Below are 18,149 nucleotides of genomic sequence, written 5' to 3' on the forward strand. Positions count from 1 at the left end.
CTTTAAACCATGATTTATTTACATTACAGAACATGTGATTCACATTTCTTTCTTCATCTCCCTCTGGTTTTAGCATACAGTGTCCTTCCTGGCATATTACTGTTCTGCCATTTTAGCCTAAAGTTATTTTAATGTTTTAATAAAAGGTCAAATTAAGCTAAACTATAAACTATAAGCTAAACTATTAACTATATAAACTAAACCATATAAACTATGCTAAAAGCTAAACTGTAGGAAAATGTTCTCAGCTTGATGACAGACAAAGACCAAAATGACCATCATCATCTGCAGCCATCCTGGCAGCAGGTGACTAAAAACAATGCTTAGGTTCAGGTTGGTGTCAGTTTCACCCCCTGGCAGCCCTGCGAGATTTCTTTTAACTGAGTCCCAAACCCTGCTTGCCTCTTTATCTCCGCTCGTCCCTGAGCGGGATGGGCGTTGCGTCACAGTCAGTCCTAATGGCTGAAACATGAGAATGAGTGCTGCGTGGGCACAATCATAATAACTGAAGAGAGAAAACAGAGCAAACACACCGTGGTGAGGCTAACTGGGTCACACGGTGCGTTCGCTGACCACAGGCTGGTGGAGTGAGACAAAAGCCCAAGGCAGAAAGTAGACGCCGGTGTTACTGGAGAAGCACTCGGACAAAGGAGCAGGAGTGATTAAATAAAAGGCTTGTTGCACTCCACCACGCAACTGTTCAGCTCACCTCCGACAGGTAAATTCCACAATATATGAATCACTGTTTGAATCTGATGCAGGACTTTAACCTGCACAGTTTCACATAAACACTCAAAGATTACAAAGAAGTCTTTATTCTCTTCTTTGTTGTAGTTTCTGTGTCTCTCTGCTCTTAATTAGCTCTTTTACAGCCTTTAAGTGGGACTCTGTAGCCTCTGATGCTGGTTAACCTCCACTCCACGCTGGCTCTCCTGCTGTGGGAGGATGAAGTGAAGGATGTTCACAGCGTGGGTTTGGTTTCATTTCATGCATCCACAGCTGTGAGGCCAAACACAGAGAAAGTGGGTCAGTGTCACCTGGCTGGCAGGGCATTGCCCATCCGTCCTCGCACACGCCTCAAATGCAAATGAGCCCCCACAGAGGCGTGCAGTCAGAGCGCCGTAACTGGGCCGAGTCACGGCCCACGGGAGCGGTGAGGACGGCAGCCTCCGGAGCCGAGAGCTTATGTAACCCGATGTGAATCTGAGCGACACGTCCAGATGTGCACCGAGAGGCAGAGACAGAGGATGACAGTGCTGCCGCTGCTGTTTTGGGTTATTTCCAGCATGAGTCACCATGTGAATTCAGGCAAAATGGAAGTGAACAGAGCAGGAGCGAGTCAGTGCTTGGACTACTCAGCTGACAGCTGCGAGGCCACTGAATGCCTCCACCCTCAGCCCTGTGCTGCCGACTGTAAGGACTGCAGCTGGTCCAGATGTCAAATGATTCAATTAAGACTCAAATCTGACTCAAAATCCTCTAAAAACACACCAAACCCCATTCATTTTACGCCAAATTTAACAAAAACAACTATACTCAGGAAGAAATAAGGTATAATTACGACACTTTTATTTCAACAACAATACTAATTTGACTTGCTGAACTATTAGCATCCCCAAACCACCCATGCTGTTGACTATAAAGACCACAGCAGATGTTAAATGATTCAATTCAGACTCAAATCTGACTCAAAATCCTCCAAAATACACAAGAAATGCAAAAACTAAACCCCATTTATTTTAGGCCAGGTTTATGAGAAATAACAAGCCTAAGAAAGAAATAAGACACAATTACTGCACTTTTCTGTAAGTGACAATATTGATTTGACACTCTGAACTATTACCAGCACAACTGGACTGTAACGTCAATCATTCTGTTAGAAAACTCATCAATGGTAAGCTTTCAAAACACAATGAAACCTAGAGAAGTTCAACATATTCTTTATTTCAAATTTTGTCACATTTTCTGCTGGAGAACATCTCACATTCAGTGGTTCAGATCAAACTACTAGAACATTACAGATCAGGATTACACGAAGAAGTATTTTTGAAGCCTCAACAGATAGACAGCGTGCCAAGAAAAAGTATTTTTACCCCCTCTGAGTATTCTATATATACAGATATCAGTGACTGTGGGAAAGGACAGATTTTTGTGGTGCAGGAAATAATATTCTTTAGTAAGAGTAATGCCTGACTGGGTTTTGGATGCATACACATTAACAGTCTATTTGGAGAGCAAAACAGATGAAGTAGTCCCAAAAGTGGGCAGGGTCAAGAAAAAAGGGAAACCCCCAAAAGAAGGTGGGGCTTAAAATCAAGACTGGCAAAGAAATAAAGCCCAAAATAAGGTAAGGTAACAAAAAATAAAAATCCCATAAAGCTAAAAAGTGAGTAGGCCAAAAGTTAAATGGATCATAAACGATAAATGCAAAAACATGTCATAAGAAGTCAGGGCCCTAGAAAAGCAAAACAGACCACAAAACAAAGCGATGTACTGAGACAAAATTCAGGTGGGTGGACAAAGACAAAAAAAGCATAAAACCTACCCGGTCCTATGTGAAAACATAGTTGCCCTCCATGTTATAATTAATTAACAGTCACACTTTTAAACAGCTCAATTTCAAGTTCAATTTCACCAGCCTGACTACTGTCAGAGCGGTTGAATCAATAAATCATTAAAATAGAACCTGACAAAGTTCAGTACACTTAAAGATCTCAAAACGCAACACATGACACCAGAAACTACTGAGAAACAAATCGGAATAGATCAGAATTATCCTCACTGCGCATGTATGTTGTATCAGCCATACATTCACACGCTGTAATTCTGCCTTTAAGGCAGCTAACGAAAGACGTATATCCAACACAAATATTTTCATTTTAAGGCAAAAACATGAAAGACGGAGAGACTGAAATTTGGGCCGCACATGTAAATGTACGTGATCATCAGATTGCCTTATTGACCATCATCACAAATAGTGAATTTTAATTAGATGAATCAATTTTGAACGCATTTTAAACATGGCTGCTGTTTCTTGAGCTCTTTGCTGTGTTCATTAGAAGAACAAGCAGCAGTAACTGTCTAAGAGGAAAATGCGGGAGGTTTTCTGCTGCTTCTAATGTCCCTGTCAGTGATTATTTTACCCATAAATCACCTGAAACCACAGCACAGCTATTATCTTTAAATGTCATGAGTGATGTAATCCCTTTACTCTGCCAGGATCCTTTAAAATCACACTGAAAAACACTTAACCAGCTGTAAATCCTCTTTTTCAATTATTTACCTTTTTTTTTAACATCATTAGTTGCTTTCTGCTTAATGTATGTCATTACAGATTGTGTTGGTGTTGTTCCCTCGTCATCATAAATAATGTTCCAGGTTCAACATTGCAAGTGACCTTCTCAATCACCTTCTCTTGACGTCATCCGCGACCTCGAAAAAAAACAAACGCCCTTCAAAAAATCTACTTCACTTGCGAGAAGAGAAACCGCCTCTGCAAGGACGATATGTATAATGCTTACCGTTTATTAAAGAAAAGTATCCTGAAATGCAAAGAACTGAAGTTCCTGGATGGGCGGACAGAAGCGGTTTCTCTTCTCGCAAGTGAAGTAGATTTTTTTAAGACGGTATTTTTCAAAGGCACAAAAGGGGGACGTCACAACAATGTGATTGGTCACTTGCAATGTTGAACCTGGAACAACATTATTTATGATGACGAGGGAACAACACCAACACGAGGATATCAGATCATCCATTGCTACTAGTGTTGCAATTTGTTTTTGTTGTTATTTTATTTAGTGTGTCAGATCGTATCATCTTATTTGCAATAGCAGATTCCATCGTTATTCTTACTTTCACATTTCATCAGTTTGTTTTCATTGAAATGACAGTAGCTTCATATCGTCATCCTCAGCATCATTTCCTTCATCATGTGGCCCAAAGGAGCAAGCAGAAACTCCACTTCTCAGGTCTGAAAGAGTTTCACTTCCAGCTGTAACATCTCTGAATTCCAGCTGCTTCTCTCTGATCAGATCGTTTCTGTTTCAATGTAATATCTGCTTATGTTTGAGCTGGATTTACAGGATTTCTGCACCAATGTGTGGTTAATTCACTGGATTAACCACCAAACAGCAGCCATCTGGCTCTCACTGCCTCTTGTGTTTAAAGGAGAAAGGATCATGTCAGATCGTTGCTGCTTCCCCATCAATATCAATCAATAAATCAATGCTGAGACACTTGTACTTATGGAGGCTGAAACAGCTGTTCAGCACAGGGTCTTCTGCTAATCTGACAGAGGGATTAAGTTATGAAGCCGTTATGTAAAAGTGTAATCCCGGTGATGTTGTGAATTACGAGGAATAAATCTGTTCCCAAACTACCCGATCCATCGAGAACGCCTCGAAGGTTATCACTTTCTTTGATCACTGCTAGCAAGTTTATTTATCACCTGAGTCAGGTTTGTGTTGAGACTCTGATAATAACACTAAAAACACAAAGAAGATGTAAACAAAAGGCTTTGTTATCAATAACGTCTTTTCGATAACTAGTTCAGTCGGGACAAAACCCACTGAATCACTGGCAAAAGCCTAAGGTACAAAACCCACCAAATCACTTTAATTTTCTCCATTCAATTGATCATTTACATTTTAGCAGCCTCTAAACTAATGTAACTCTAATGTAACTCCACCCCCAAATTCATAAAGTCTCTCCCCCAATTTTCCTCTTCTTCTTAGTATTTTCTACTTTTAAAGGGTGAAAATGTCCACATTTGGACACTGAAGGGATTCATGGTCGAGGGAATCACTAACGTTTGATTTTCAAGTATGTATGTAAATTTTGACTTACTTAAGTAACTTGAAATTTCAACATAAGTAATTCAAAACTTTAAGATTAAACCCAGAAATTTTATGATAAAAGTCCAACATTTTGAGATAACTCTAAATCCTAGCTTAGAAGTAACCCCTAATTTTTAGATATTTAACTTAAAACCTTAAGAGAATAACTCACAATGTTGAGATGCTCAGTTTTTAATTCTAAATTTTGATATTACAACTTAAAATTTTGTGATAACTCAAACTTTGTTGAAAAAAACATTTTGTAATAATAACTAAATTTCAATTTACTTGAAAGTAACTTGGGATTTTGAGATATCTCAGACAAAAATGGAAAGATAAAAAACCTGAGGTTTTGAGACAATAAATACAAAATTTGAAAACAACTTCTATCAATATCTGTTTCTACACTCATTTTGTATGAGTGCTTAATGTTTGTTGTATATTTGCTGCTATGACAACTCAATTTCCCTCTGGGATTAATAAAATTTCTCTGATTCTGAACTTAAAGTGTTTCAATAATCATTCTGAATTTGGAGATAAAACCCAAAATTTTGAGATAATAACGTTCCAATTTTTTTATTCCACGATAACTTACTTAGGATTTTGTGATAACAGCTCAAAAATTTGAGTTACCTCCCTGGCCATTTTCCCTATTTTTAGTGGCAGAAACAAACTTTCGCTGTTTAAAATAAAACAGTTTGGACTGGTTTTAGACCTCAGTTTTCTTGGTTGCCACGGTGACACATCCCCTCCACTTAAGAATCTAGACAAAATATGTTGGATGTTGTACAATATACATCCAACAGTAAAAAAAAAAAAACTATATTTGTTGTTAGTGAAGACCAAACACTAGCAACAAAACGCCACCGGCAATTCAATCCACACCCACAGGTGTCACTATTAACAAGGTTTTCTAGAACCATACAGGATCTTCTTTAAAGAGTGCTACTCTGTGTTCATGAGGACTCTTTAATGAGTGTCTCACGGTGTGATAACTGCTTTGTTTTTCCCTTGAAATACGGGGGACTCAAACATGACAGCTTTCACAGCCTGAACACGATTTCCCGAGAAGAGAAAAAGACTGTGGGAACATTAAATAAACTTTCCCACCAACAATTCAGGCGGATTGTGCAACATCTAACAGACCATCTCCGGGCTGGAAATGTAGTCTGCTGTCACCCATCTTTCACCAACCCACCCACATACTACCAGCATCCATCCATCCTCCTCCTCCATCCCCCGGGTCCTGTCCTACCTTCAATGGCGATGACATGCTCCCGGATCTGGTTCTGTAGCAGCGGCTCCTCCACCCGCTCAAGCAGCTCGTAGATAGAGTAGATGTTGGGGTGCACGGACTCGAACCTCTGGATCTCATTTCGGATAGCGGCCGAGTTGGCAAGGTGTTGCTGGTAGTTCATGGCTGAAGCAGCAGAAGAAGAAGAAGAAGGTGAAATCTGTGACCTCCAGCAGCCTTAGAGCACACTCATACTCCAGCTGTTTACCTCCAGATGTGCGGGGAATTTAAATCACAGTGTGGGTGCAAGGTTTATGCCAGCAGCGAGGGGTGGAACTCTTCTACATGCCTGGAGAAATTCATGGAAGTGCTGCTTCCAGAGCAGCTTCCAGAGGAAGAGACACACTGCTCCTACTGTCCGGTGAAGGCAGCCGTTTCTCGGGGTGTCCCGCTTCCAGATTCCGTTGCGGTGACAGATGTGCGGCAGGCTGAGCGCCGCTTCCCCATATCCCCCCGCAGTCCGTGCGGGATTAAAGCGACACTCGCCCCGGTGTTGCTGGATTAAACTTTAAAAAAGGATTATTAATCAGAGAGGAGCAGGAGGATAAAAAAAAGAAAACGGCCTTGATGCTAGGTGGCTAGGCTAGCCGGCTAAAGCTAACTAGCTTCCAAGCTTTAGAGAGCGGGAGGTAAGGAAAAAGTAACCGTTTTCCAGGTGTGAAAGTGGGCTTTATTCACCAACTCAGAGGGGGGTCAGAGGCCGTGAGAGGAGTTTTCAGAAGCGGGCAAGATCAGAGCAGGTACCCGGCTGGTAAACAGTTAGGTGGGGGTAGTTAGGATGCCTGCTCCGGTCCGTCTGTTGTTTATGTCTTGGCTGAATAACGTCCACCTGTCCGGATTAAACCCCCAACAGCTGGACTCCACAGGAGCTCGCGCGCCTCTAAAGTTAATCCAGGTGTGTGAACAGCAGGTATCTCTCAAGTAAGTCCCGCACGCGGCGCCCAAACACTCAGCCGTGCCCCCCTGTCCGTGCGGCGGTGAGGTCCATCCCGTATAGACTGGAGCTGCGGTATCCCGGCCGGAGAGCTTCCTCCCGGAGAGTCAGGCTGTACACGCCGCGCAGCAGAGTTCCGGTGATGCTTTCAAAATAAAACGCGACACTTTTAAAAAAACGTTTTACTGTTTTTTCTCTTATAAAACAGGCAGAAACCGTATATTAGTGTAAAAAGGTGTAGCTGAGGGATTTTCAGTCATTAATTTCTGTTCCTTATTGTTCTTTAATTTAATTTTAATTTAATTTAAGTTATCTGTCATTTGTTTATGACTATTATTTTTATTGTAAAAACTGTAAATAATAACCAAATATAATAATCATTATTTAATTTTTTAAAAAGCTATAACAATACAGTCCGAAGATGACACTTTTTTCTCATAAACACTTTAGTTTGTTCCATTAAATTAATTATTTTCTTGTATTTCAATTTTGTTTTTTTTTCTCCTTTCTGTAAAGCATGACAAAAATTACGTTTTTCTTATTCATCAGTGACCCCGAGACACCAGCCAGAGTTTACTTAATGGAATATAATTTCAATTTTTTTTAATATTGATTTCTATCATTTTTGCTTTTTTCATTCTTCTATTTTATTTTATTTTTCTCAAAACACCCAAACAGATATTTTAAAAAAAAAGTTTAGAAAATCTTCTGTTAAAATTGTCAGTCGTCAATTTTATCTTTTATGGTAAGCACATTGAGTTTACATGTAATTAAATGTGCCATATAGATATAACTGACATTTTGTAGTCACATATTGGATCTAATATTACTTCTTGTAGAAAAGGCTATTCTATAAGTGAGTCTTACCAGTCAGCTGACATCTGGGGAATATCTGCAGGCAGTTATTTGGGTAGTCCTCTTTGTATCATTGCACATGGAGCTGTAACTTTGACTTGAACAGTCACAAAATCTGTTTCAAAAGTTTGGTGACTTTGGTTGGCTCTTTGGAGGGAGGGCAACAACTGCCATCTTTGATTTGGGGTGGTTGTCCTCCTTACATCAGACTTGATGATTCTGAAACACCTTCAGGACTTCCCCAGCTTTCAAACATGCTTTAACAGTTCAATCACATGTTATACAAACCAGGGTTTCCCAAACTTTTACAAAGTTTGCAGAATCTATTCACATTTCATTTACAGGGATTTCAGCTCAGTCACATGTGTTTATTGAAGGTTTATTGTTTCTCACCAAAAGGAAAAAAAAAAACAAAAATAACGATTACAGAGCTGTTGCTTTATGACCCCTCTTATTGTCTGTGAGTCTAACAGCTGCTTTCCCAACAAACACATTCATTCTTTTATCAGAAAACAAGAAAAAAAATTACCAAAACATTAAAGTTATGTCAGTCCAAATCTCAACTGTAGGACAAATTAAAGAGATAAACCGGCATATTTGAAACATTGTTTTTTTGTTTTTGTTTTGCTTATTTACAAAAAAATTTATAGCTCATAAAGAAAACTCATTACACAAAGTGAAATATTAAAAAATGGTTAAAATTTCTGCCCATCACCGACATCAAACTGAGATATTAAAATTATTATTTGCATTTCCTTCAGTTGAAGTTTCCTTAGTCTTTAGTGCACTGAGTTTGATATTACCGATTACCTTTAGACAATAATAATAATAATAATAATAATAATAAAGACAAACCTTTTTTTGTTACACTTTTATTTTGAACTTCGAACCTTATTTGTTCCGGTTTTCTATTACTCAGCTGCCGCGTGCTTCACGCATTGAGGAAGGTAGTTGATGCGTGGAGGCTGCGCAACAAGAGCCACTCCTTCAAAATAAAAGTGTCACCAGTACCCCTCCATGAACCTCGAGCTGCGCATGCCAGAGTTTATTCTTCACATCTCCAGGAACAGATCTGCTTCTAAGTTTGTCGGGAGAAGGTCTCCATCCTGTGCCGCTGCATTCAAGCACCTCAAAGAGCGTCTGAAAGAGGAGCTCTATTGCGTGGACGCTGTCACTCTCTCGCCATCCAGCAGTAAATAGTGCACAATGCCGCTCTTCTTCTGTCCGCCGCTCGCTGCCTTGATGCAGCACTCGTGCCCGCCGACCATGAAGTGCGTCTCTGTGCCGTCGTCTACAAACTCTCCCTGAGGACAGGGCATGAGAAACAATGGAGGCTTTTATTTTGTCAGCATTCATAGCTTTAAAAACGCGCTAGGAGTTTTATTTTGAAAAATCAGAAGATTATCACAACAACATAAAGAAAAACAATAACTTTATTGCTTTTTTGGTCTCCTACTTTGAAAATTAAATAAATAGTGCTCTCATTGGCTAATGAGCTGTGATGGTGAGTGAGCGATAACATCACCTCCAAACAGCTTCAGGAAAGTATTTGCTGGGGTCATAAGTAAAGGGAATGCGAGGGCTGTTTTCTCATAAACTTCTACAGAATCACAAATCTCTTTAAAATGCATTTTATTTTGAAAAGCACCCGCTCTTTTTCGATTTAATGTTTCTGAGAAGTTGATACAGGAACACGTTCACTTCTTCTTTTAGCCACACTGCTAACCAACTCATCATGGCGTCCACAAATATACACCTGTTTCAACTGAAACACATGCATCTGGCAGCAGGTATTGCTCCTACACATGTAGATATTGTTCAGCATTAGTGGGGCCCTCACAGATCACTAAGTTACCCCTGCCATGTATACTAATGTTCCCTCCCTGGTTTTCGTTGTAGCCTCAAACCTGACAGCACAGTTTCCCACTCCTTTATTGAAACCAGCAGTTACATCATAGGTTACGTTTATTTTCAGGATAGTGTGTCTCAGAGTATTCACCAGTGGCGCTCACCGTGGTTTCCATCTTCTGCCCGTTGCACCAAACATCCATGGTGTCCTTTTCTGTGAGAAAGAACAAACATAGATGGTTAGTTTGTTTAAGCAACACCAGTGGCTGGTCTTCCTCTTTGAAATAACACACAGCTGATCAATGTCTGAGATCAGGTTATGAAGCAGCTGGCACAGATATGTAAAAGGCTCCCCATGATTCCTGCAGAAGAGACACCAAACTGTGGTCCCAGCAGTGTTTCTCAGCAGTTTGGTCATTTTCCTTTAAATTTGGTAATTTTTCGCTATTTTTGGTGTTTTGGTGGTAATTTGACATCTAATCTTGGAGATTTTGGGCCTCTTGAGTCTTTTTGCATTTCAGTTTTGTTTTAATCAAATGTTCTTGTGTAATTTTGATAGTTTTGCTTTTTTTTTTTTTTAAACCTTCTGCTGCTTGTGGTCATTTTCCACAAGTTTCATTTTAGCCATTTTGGATTGCACTTTATTTCATTGTGTCTTCTCAAGGTCAGTTTGTGCTGTACTATGTTGATCCTTTTGTGTCTCATTTTCACAGCTGTTTTAGGTATTTGACATTTAGTTTGGGTTGTTCTGCATCATTTCTGACAGACTGGCATCTTTTTTGGTGTCCTTCTGCTCATGATGCATTTCCATTTGTGTTCGATTTTAGTAATTTAAAATCATAAATGGTTGATTTTGATCATTCCTTTGGTCATTTTGGGGTTCATTTTCTATTTTTCTTTGGTCAGTTTTTGTGTGTTTAATAATTTATTGTACTTTTCTGTATCATTTAGTTTAACGTATTTCCCTTTGAATGCAATCCATCTCATTTCCATGTTTGTTGGACCTAAGTTACCATCAGGTTCTCTGTTTCTGTTCGAGGTCTTCTTTAATCCACCCGTTACGTTTTGGTAGTCTAACTAGGTTGATGCTGGTTGCTTCCTTTCCAAAGATAGCTACACTGACCTCACCCTGAGCAGATTAGACTGCCCGTCCTCACCTACATTTCCTCCTGCAAACACCGGACTACAGCTTGCAGCTGCAGGTAAAAACCTGAGAGGGTGAGCTCACCGAGGACGACCCTGTAGTCCTCTTCGCCCACTTTGAGCAGCCAGGTCTTGGTGGTCTTGGCTCTGTTGTCGATGAACTTCTGCAGACTTTTCCCAGCGATGTTCAGCGAGTACTCGTATGCAAAACCGCTCACGGCCTCGATGTTGATGGTGGCTTTGGTGTTCGCACCTCCCACCATGAAGGTTTCCTTTCCAACCAGCTTGAACATCCAGTCTTTTCTGATGACTTCCTGTTAAGGAGACATGGCTGCTTTCAATAAACACCTGCTGCACTGCTTTCATACACTCACTTTTTTTGGACAGGTTAATACAGACAAAATGATCATGGAAGTATGGATTCACTGAAGTATTAAGGCTATTACCACAGTGACACAAAAAACAAGTACTACATGCATCAGCATGAAATGTGCTTAAAGTACTAAAAGTACTGATTCAGATAAGATTGGCTTATCAGCTGGAGGCCTTAAACAATCCTTTGGAGTCATTATTTTAACAAGCATTTGAAATACTAATTAAATTATGCTGATATGCTGTTGAAAAAGCTTTCTCTGTAGATTAAACTCATGCCTCACTTCTTCAAATGACGCGATAACATCAGGATTTGGAAGATTCAGATCTCGCTGCTTTTTATGCACCTTTGGAGGCACAACAATGTGAATGATGTGACCAATTTTCCCACCTGCCTCCTGCTGGAATAGCAATAAATTTTATCGATAAACCTAAGATATCAATGATTTACTGAAATTTTCACACTTTTCACAGCTGTTCAGAGGGGCGGACTGGATCATGTATAGAACCAGTTCAGTCCCCACAGGTTGCATGTTTGATGGCTATGTGTTAAAAGAAGATTTTGACCTTTGTTTGGTCCAGTTACAGTTAACCAGGTGATGTATATACTACTGACAACTGTTAATCTATAATAACTGGTACTTTCAGTATCTTTAGCCAGTTTAGTCAAATGTTAAATCATATTAAAGTATTTTAAACTGTAGTATTTCCAGCTTCATTAAATAACTGTTTTAAATACTTGTTTAAAACATATTATTTTTTACATTTAAAATCAGCATGGGCTTTAAAATGATTTTAGATTAAGCTGGTAGTTCTCAAATCAATCACCATGAGGTGACAAAATGCACAAACTGGCTTACAACCTAGGGGAAAAATTTGGTCAGGGGCCAAAACACACTGGGAACCCCCCACTATGCTCTCCCAGAAAGACGCAGGATCTCACCTTTCCATTGACAAAAACAATCCTTTTTCCAGTGGTGGTGCCATGAGCGAACTCGATCCTATAAACGCCGTCGCTCAACGCCACCTCCCACACGGCCACCACATCTCCGCCTAACATCTCTGCCTGACCTCGGGATCTGGTCCTGGATGTCCAGAAACAGTCAAAAAGTCAGCTGGAAAACCATCTGTGGAAGTGAGGACCGTCCGTCCTGCGCAGCTCTGCCTCTGTGGTGTCAGCTCAGCAGTAGGTGAATTACTGTAAGAGGATTATGGATGTGAGCTCACTATATAGTGCCACAGACAATTAGGACAGGCTCTGGTTTTATCTCAGGCTGGCTTGAGGCAGCAGAAATGTTAGCTGGGGCTTTAAAAGTTCAACAATTGTTTCCTGAAGCTGGCACTTTTAGAAATCCAGCCAATATTCACCTTTAAGAAGCTTGAGTTTGTAATGAGGCATTGAAACGGTTGCCATTAATTTGTCTGTCATTTAACTGATTAATCCAACAAGCCCTCAAACCTGAATAAGCCTATACTAGATTACTGGCTACCCTCTACTTAGGAGTTAGCAGTCAATTTTGGGGTGGGCTGCATCTTTACACGAACCTCACCTGTAGAACCTCTTTCAGAGTTGTTTCCTCCGAGTACAGCAAGCACCATCTTTATTATGACTCAGTGGGAACTAATATAAAGATGTATTTTGACTGCAGGACCACGTTACCTGTAGATGAACTTGATATGTTCTGACTGTTGGAGTAGAGAACCTTAAAGAAAGTGCAGGAACCTTTCCTACAAACTGGAAACCTTTGGAACAGCTTGGATTGTTTTGATTATATAAACCTACCCCAGTAATTAGGAGCCTTTCGAGGAACTCAGTATGTTTGGACTGTAGTATCTTTTTCTGAAGTTCAAAACTTGGTTTGTTTTGATTGTAGAAACCTACCCCTGGAACTAGGAACCATTAGATGAAAACAGTATGTTAGGACTGTAGGACCTTTTGCTAGGAACTAGAAACCTTTAGAGGAACTTGGTATGTTTTGATTTTCGGAACCTACCCCAGTAACTAGAAACCTTTAGAGGAACCATTTCATTCATTTATCTATTTTTAAATTGTCATAGACAGAGAGGATATCCCTAACGAACATACCGGGTCATATTTAAGATATAAACAGCATGTTCAGCAAAATGTTTTAGCTCTCTTATAACTCCAAACTCCTCCCTTCTCCGGTTTCAGCATTTTTTTTTCATTCTTTCATTCCATCTTTTCATCTTTTCATTATTAGATTCTCTTCCCAAGTCACATTTCACAGGGATTTACATCACACGGTGTTTGAAATCTTTTGAGCTGCCCAGATTCTGCAATTGTATCTGTATTGATTACATGTTTAGACTTTCTCTGTATCTGCAGCTCAGACTCCAGTCTCAGCGTTTTAAAGCAGAAAGCAGCTCTGCCGGCTCGTCCTGGCGCTGACTCACACAAAGCTTCTATTGTGTCTTTGTTTTCTGGATCTTTGCGCTTTAATGTGTCTCATATCTGAGCCGCAGCCAAAAACACGCTACTGTGAAACTCAGTCACACAGAGGGGAAGGAAGTGATTAAAAACCGATGCATGTGCGAGGACGCCTGTCAGTCACAGCTCTGATTTATTTCACCTCTCTCTCTTATAGCTCAGGCTGTTTGATGCTCTTTAAAATTTCTGTTCTTATCTTGTGTTTAACTTAATTTAAAGACAAGACACGAGGAAAAAAAGAAATGATGACAAAGCACAAAGAAAAACAAAAAAGAAAAGGATGACTTTTGCTCAGATTTAACCCAAAACATTGCCTAGATCTTATCTTTCTATCTAATCTAACCATGTAAGTGACTCAGAGATGTTTCTGATTGCTTTAAAAAAATCTGCATGACATATGACAGAGCTATTGAAACAGGGATTCTTTTTTTTTCTATTATACAACTTTTTTCTTTACATTTAAAATGACTTAAATTAAGTAATTCATTTAATTCAAATCTGTGGATAATATCAAGGTTTTTGTTACTTTTCACCTTCTTAACCCAGATTTAAATGTTTTGTGGCTTTGAGCTGTCAAATTAACCTGTCAGATACATGTTATTAACCATTTATAATGATAAGAGTGCATACGACAGGATAAACTGAGGGTTTTCTGTTTTTTTGGCGATGTTTGATGTATGCAGCCTGAATGAGGAAGCTTCTTAACATAATCTGAAAAGTTTCCTGATGTGTTTATGAAGCCTGGTGGAGCAGAATCTGCAACCTGAGCTGCACGAAATGAGCAGAAACAACAAGACAAATGTTAAATAAACCCCAAAGAAAACAAAAGCGGTCAGGGAGCAGAGTGACTAATGATGATGATGATGAGGAGGAGGAGGAGGAGGAGGAGGAGAGTTTCAGGTTGGACGAGTTCGGCCTTCATTGTTGTTGTGCAGCTTTAGTCGGCGTGTGATAAGAGCAGAGATCCAAACTCTTCTGTCAGCTATTGTCTTCACCTCATTGCACATCACAACAAGTTCATTTTGTTGGTTATTTAAGAGTTAAGGTAAAAGAGTTTTAAATTAAGATGAATCTTCAACCAAAAACACCACAAAGAAGGGAACAAGGATCAATCCCACGGTGGCAAAAAGTACTTTCACTTTTACAAAACGCAAACTAGAGACACGCTGCTGTCAAAGTACCCAGCTTTTAGACCGAGCCACGATTTTGAGTTGTTACAGCGAGCCGACAGGAAACAGGTCTGACAGCTGGATTTCACCTGTCAGGTGTCACACGTTTACTTTAAAGGTAAAAAATCTCATCACGATCGTATTTTACCTAAATTCCTTCATTCATGCGGTGCTAAACATGTTGAAATCGTAACACATCTAAACATGTTTTACGATTGTAACAAGTCTTTGTGACTTCAAAGACAAAAAAAACCCTCACTTTAAGCTTTAACTTGGATTTATTTTGGTCATTTAAGACGAAAAATGTTAAAAGCAGAGACTTTTAAACCTGCTTTTATTTATTTTCAGAAGAAGTGTTACGTCCCAGCTTAAACGCCCCAACATAAGGTGAAGAAACGTTGGTTTGATTTTGAAGGATTTAACTGCCTTAGCAAAAGATAAAAGACCACATGACGAGATCCACACTTTGTCAGGTGTAAAGTAGGTGTTGGAGAGGAGCATAAAGAAATGGGTCCTAAAGAAATGACGGAAAAGCCACTCTTGAGTCATACGGTTCTTCTGCACCTGAAAGAGCAACAGGGACAACATGTTGTAACCCTGGAAAGAAGCCTAAGACTCCGAAGCAGGTCATGCTTGAGCATGTCTGAGGGGCACACAGCAAAACCAAGAGTCTCAAACTTCACTAAACATACATGAGGCTCATACAATAGTAACAGTGGTCACCCATTGTCCTGTACCGCAACAAGTCACCATATCAACAAAATTCAGTGACGCAAATGTCCTAGTGGCCAACCACAAAATGTGGAACCATGCCCATTCAATGATCTTCACAAGTGTGACTCAGCGCACACAAAGCACAGTTACTGCCATCACCCAGGCAGCAAGTGGACCAGGAGCAGCATCAGGAGTCGCCAACCTCTCCTAAACACTAGATTGTGGTACAAAAACACTCACCTCACTACAAAGCTGTAACTAAAGCCCACTTTAGTTCGGCTGAACGTCTCCCTGATGAAACCACAAGACCATAACTATCAAATGATCTCAAACCACTCTCAGAATTTCCAACAAAATTCAGTATCAGTGGTTTAACTTTGAGCAAATCTCAACCTAAGATACCTAAAAACAATTAAACTAACTTCACTTACCCAGCCCTCAGTGGTGTACCAGGCTTAAAAACGGAACTTGTGAGCTGTAGTTTATTGTGAAACTCTGAAGTTTACCTCCACCCAAGATAGCCAAACGCAATAAACTAAAACAACAACACAAAAAACACAAACAACTGCTTCAGTGGAGATCAAATGAACCTCAAATAAACTTCTCACCAGGAGAGTCCAAAACAACCCGGACGAGCCCCCAGTTATGTTATAACCTCGATCAAAAGCACCATCAAAAATTTAAGACTGATACCAAAGTTTACAGAGATGTTGGTTTAATTCTGAACTATAACCTCAGTAAAAATGACAACCTAGAGAGTCTGAAGGCAACAAACAGTGAGGACAAGGGGAAAAAAGATCTGGGTCTTTAACAAATGTAAACAAAACTTATTTGTTCAAATTCAGTTAAATAAATGTGATAAATGTAATGTTATTTAAACCACATTTATTCCTGATTTTTCCTTCTTCTGAAAACGGAATATCTTTTCTGTATTAGGAATCATCCTCTGATTTCATGTAGTCTTTGCTCAAATGAAGCAAAAATATTGAAATACACAAATTCTTTAAAAATAATTTTATTGCTTATTTTCCTTAATTAAAAGGAATATCTAATTAATTTGCACTGGATTTTAAGAGCCATCTTCTGATTTCATGATTTGAAGAATTTACAGAGAAATAATCTTCATTAATGTCCACTTCAGTGTTCTTCAAAGAGGCTGGTGTTCTCTGCTGTTTCTAAATGCATCAGTCAGATGTAAAAAAGGGGGAAAATAAGAAGCCTGCACTAAGTGCATGTGACTCTTATGAGTTTAAAAGGTCTGAGCGAGGCTCAGTCAGATTATAAAGTGACTGAAAATCACCAAAATTGTTTATAATTTTAACCTGCTAAAGATTTGAGGACAGAAACGTGGTGACTAAAGGCAGCACTTTAAATAAATGCCTGGGCAGTCACAATATGTCTATTTGCTTTCAACACAAAACGAACACGATTTTTATCCTGAAACCAGAAATCAATCACCAGAAAATCTTTAATATCATGAGGTAGATGGTTGCTGCTTTCTTTTCTTTCACTTTAAGAGCAAACGGACGTTTAAAGCTGATTTCTGAGCCTTTGTCCACTTTTATTTTCAACACGTGAGACTCCAGTTAGAATGAAGATGATGTTTTTTTTCTTTTTCGCTTCAGATTGTTGTGGTGATCAAAAAATGATGTCAGGGTGCCATCTAGTGGCCGAACATTGAAACTACAGAAGCTAACTGGCTCTCTCACCTCAAGACAAGATAAGAGAATAGAAAAAGAATAAAGGTAAGAGAATAGGATAAGATAAAATAGAAAAACATACAATACAACAAGAATAAAATACTATATACAATACAATAAAGTACTATACAAAAAAGAACAAATACGGTACAAAACAGAATGAAATGCTTTGTTATAGTAGGAAAAATTTCACTTGGTAATATTGCACATCAGTGAGGCAGTTACAATTGTGTATGGGATGTGTGTGTCTGTCTGCATGTTTGTGGTCATCTGCTGAGACCATATTGTGGAGTCTGACAGCAGTTGGAAGAAAGACCTGCGAAATCTCTCCGTCCCACATCGTGGGTGCCGCAGCCACTGAAGGAGCTGCTCAGTGCTGTCAGTCTCCTGCATGGGGTGGGAGATGTTGTCCAACAGGGATGACAGCTTAGCCACCGTTCTCCTGTCACTCACCACCTCCACTGGGTCCAGAGGGCATCCTAGAACAGAGCTGGCCCTCCGGATCAGCCTGTTCAGTCTCTTCCTGTCCCCGGCAGAGATGCTGCCGCGCCAGCAGACCACACCATAAAAGATGGCTGAGGCCACCAGAGAGTCATAGAAGGTCTTAAGGAGTGGGCCCTCCACTCCAAAAAACCTGAGTTTCCACAGCAGGTACAGCCTGCTCTGCCCTTTTCTGTAGAGAACATCTGAATTGTGAGAATTTTTACCAGTGACACCAATATAACATCTCCACATTTACAAATATACATTTCTGACATTCAAAAACAAAACAAAAACAAATCAGCGACCAATATAGCCACCTTTCTTTGCAAGGACACTCAAAAGCCTGCCATCCA

The 18,149-nt window shown here is 39.7% G+C and overlaps 2 protein-coding genes across 5 annotated transcripts in view; both read right to left on the bottom strand.

Annotated features, from left to right (window-relative positions):
• The window catches only part of agap1 (ArfGAP with GTPase domain, ankyrin repeat and PH domain 1), a 173,734-nt gene extending 166,543 nt beyond the window's left edge, over positions 1-7,191 (bottom strand). For 2 of the 3 annotated variants that reach the window (XM_013914733.1, XM_005748365.1), the window contains exon 1: positions 6,091-7,191. In XM_013914733.1, the coding sequence (XP_013770187.1) occupies positions 6,091-6,253 (163 nt within the window). In that variant the 5' untranslated portion in view covers positions 6,254-7,191. The remainder of the gene's footprint in view (positions 1-6,090) is intronic. The other variant, XM_013914732.1, reaches the window with a different exon arrangement.
• A 1,081-nt stretch (positions 7,192-8,272) lies between these two features.
• faimb (Fas apoptotic inhibitory molecule b) lies at positions 8,273-12,462 on the bottom strand. 2 transcript variants are annotated; one of them, XM_013914728.1, is made up of 4 exons: positions 12,225-12,462; positions 10,995-11,223; positions 9,918-9,980; positions 8,273-9,222 (listed from the first exon to the last, which is right to left on the bottom strand). In XM_013914728.1, the coding sequence occupies exons 1-4, from the start codon at positions 12,339-12,341 to the stop codon at positions 8,906-8,908; spliced, it is 726 nt and encodes a 241-aa protein (XP_013770182.1). In that variant the 5' UTR covers positions 12,342-12,462; the 3' UTR covers positions 8,273-8,905. The 2 variants fall into 2 exon arrangements, with proteins under 2 accessions (XP_013770182.1, XP_005748424.1); XM_005748367.2 differs by having other exon boundaries at positions 9,002-9,222; positions 9,931-9,980.
• Between the last annotated feature and the right edge of the window lie 5,687 nt (positions 12,463-18,149).

Source organism: Pundamilia nyererei, unplaced genomic scaffold, assembly GCF_000239375.1.
Source record: "Pundamilia nyererei isolate P.nyererei 1_Seehausen unplaced genomic scaffold, PunNye1.0 scaffold00220, whole genome shotgun sequence".
NCBI classification, from domain to species: domain Eukaryota; kingdom Metazoa; phylum Chordata; class Actinopteri; order Cichliformes; family Cichlidae; genus Pundamilia; species Pundamilia nyererei.

Coding starts and splice junctions, on each gene's coding strand:
- faimb (XM_013914728.1), bottom strand. CDS start 12,341: ATGTTAGGCGGAGATGTGGTGGCCGTGTGGGAGGTGGCGTTGAGCGAC. Junction 11,224..12,224: donor TTGTTTTTGTCAATGGAAAG/GTGAGATCCTGC, acceptor TCTCCTTAACAG/GAAGTCATCAGAAAAGACTG. Junction 9,223..9,917: donor AACCACGGTGAGCGCCACTG/GTGAATACTCTG, acceptor CCCTGTCCTCAG/GGAGAGTTTGTAGACGACGG.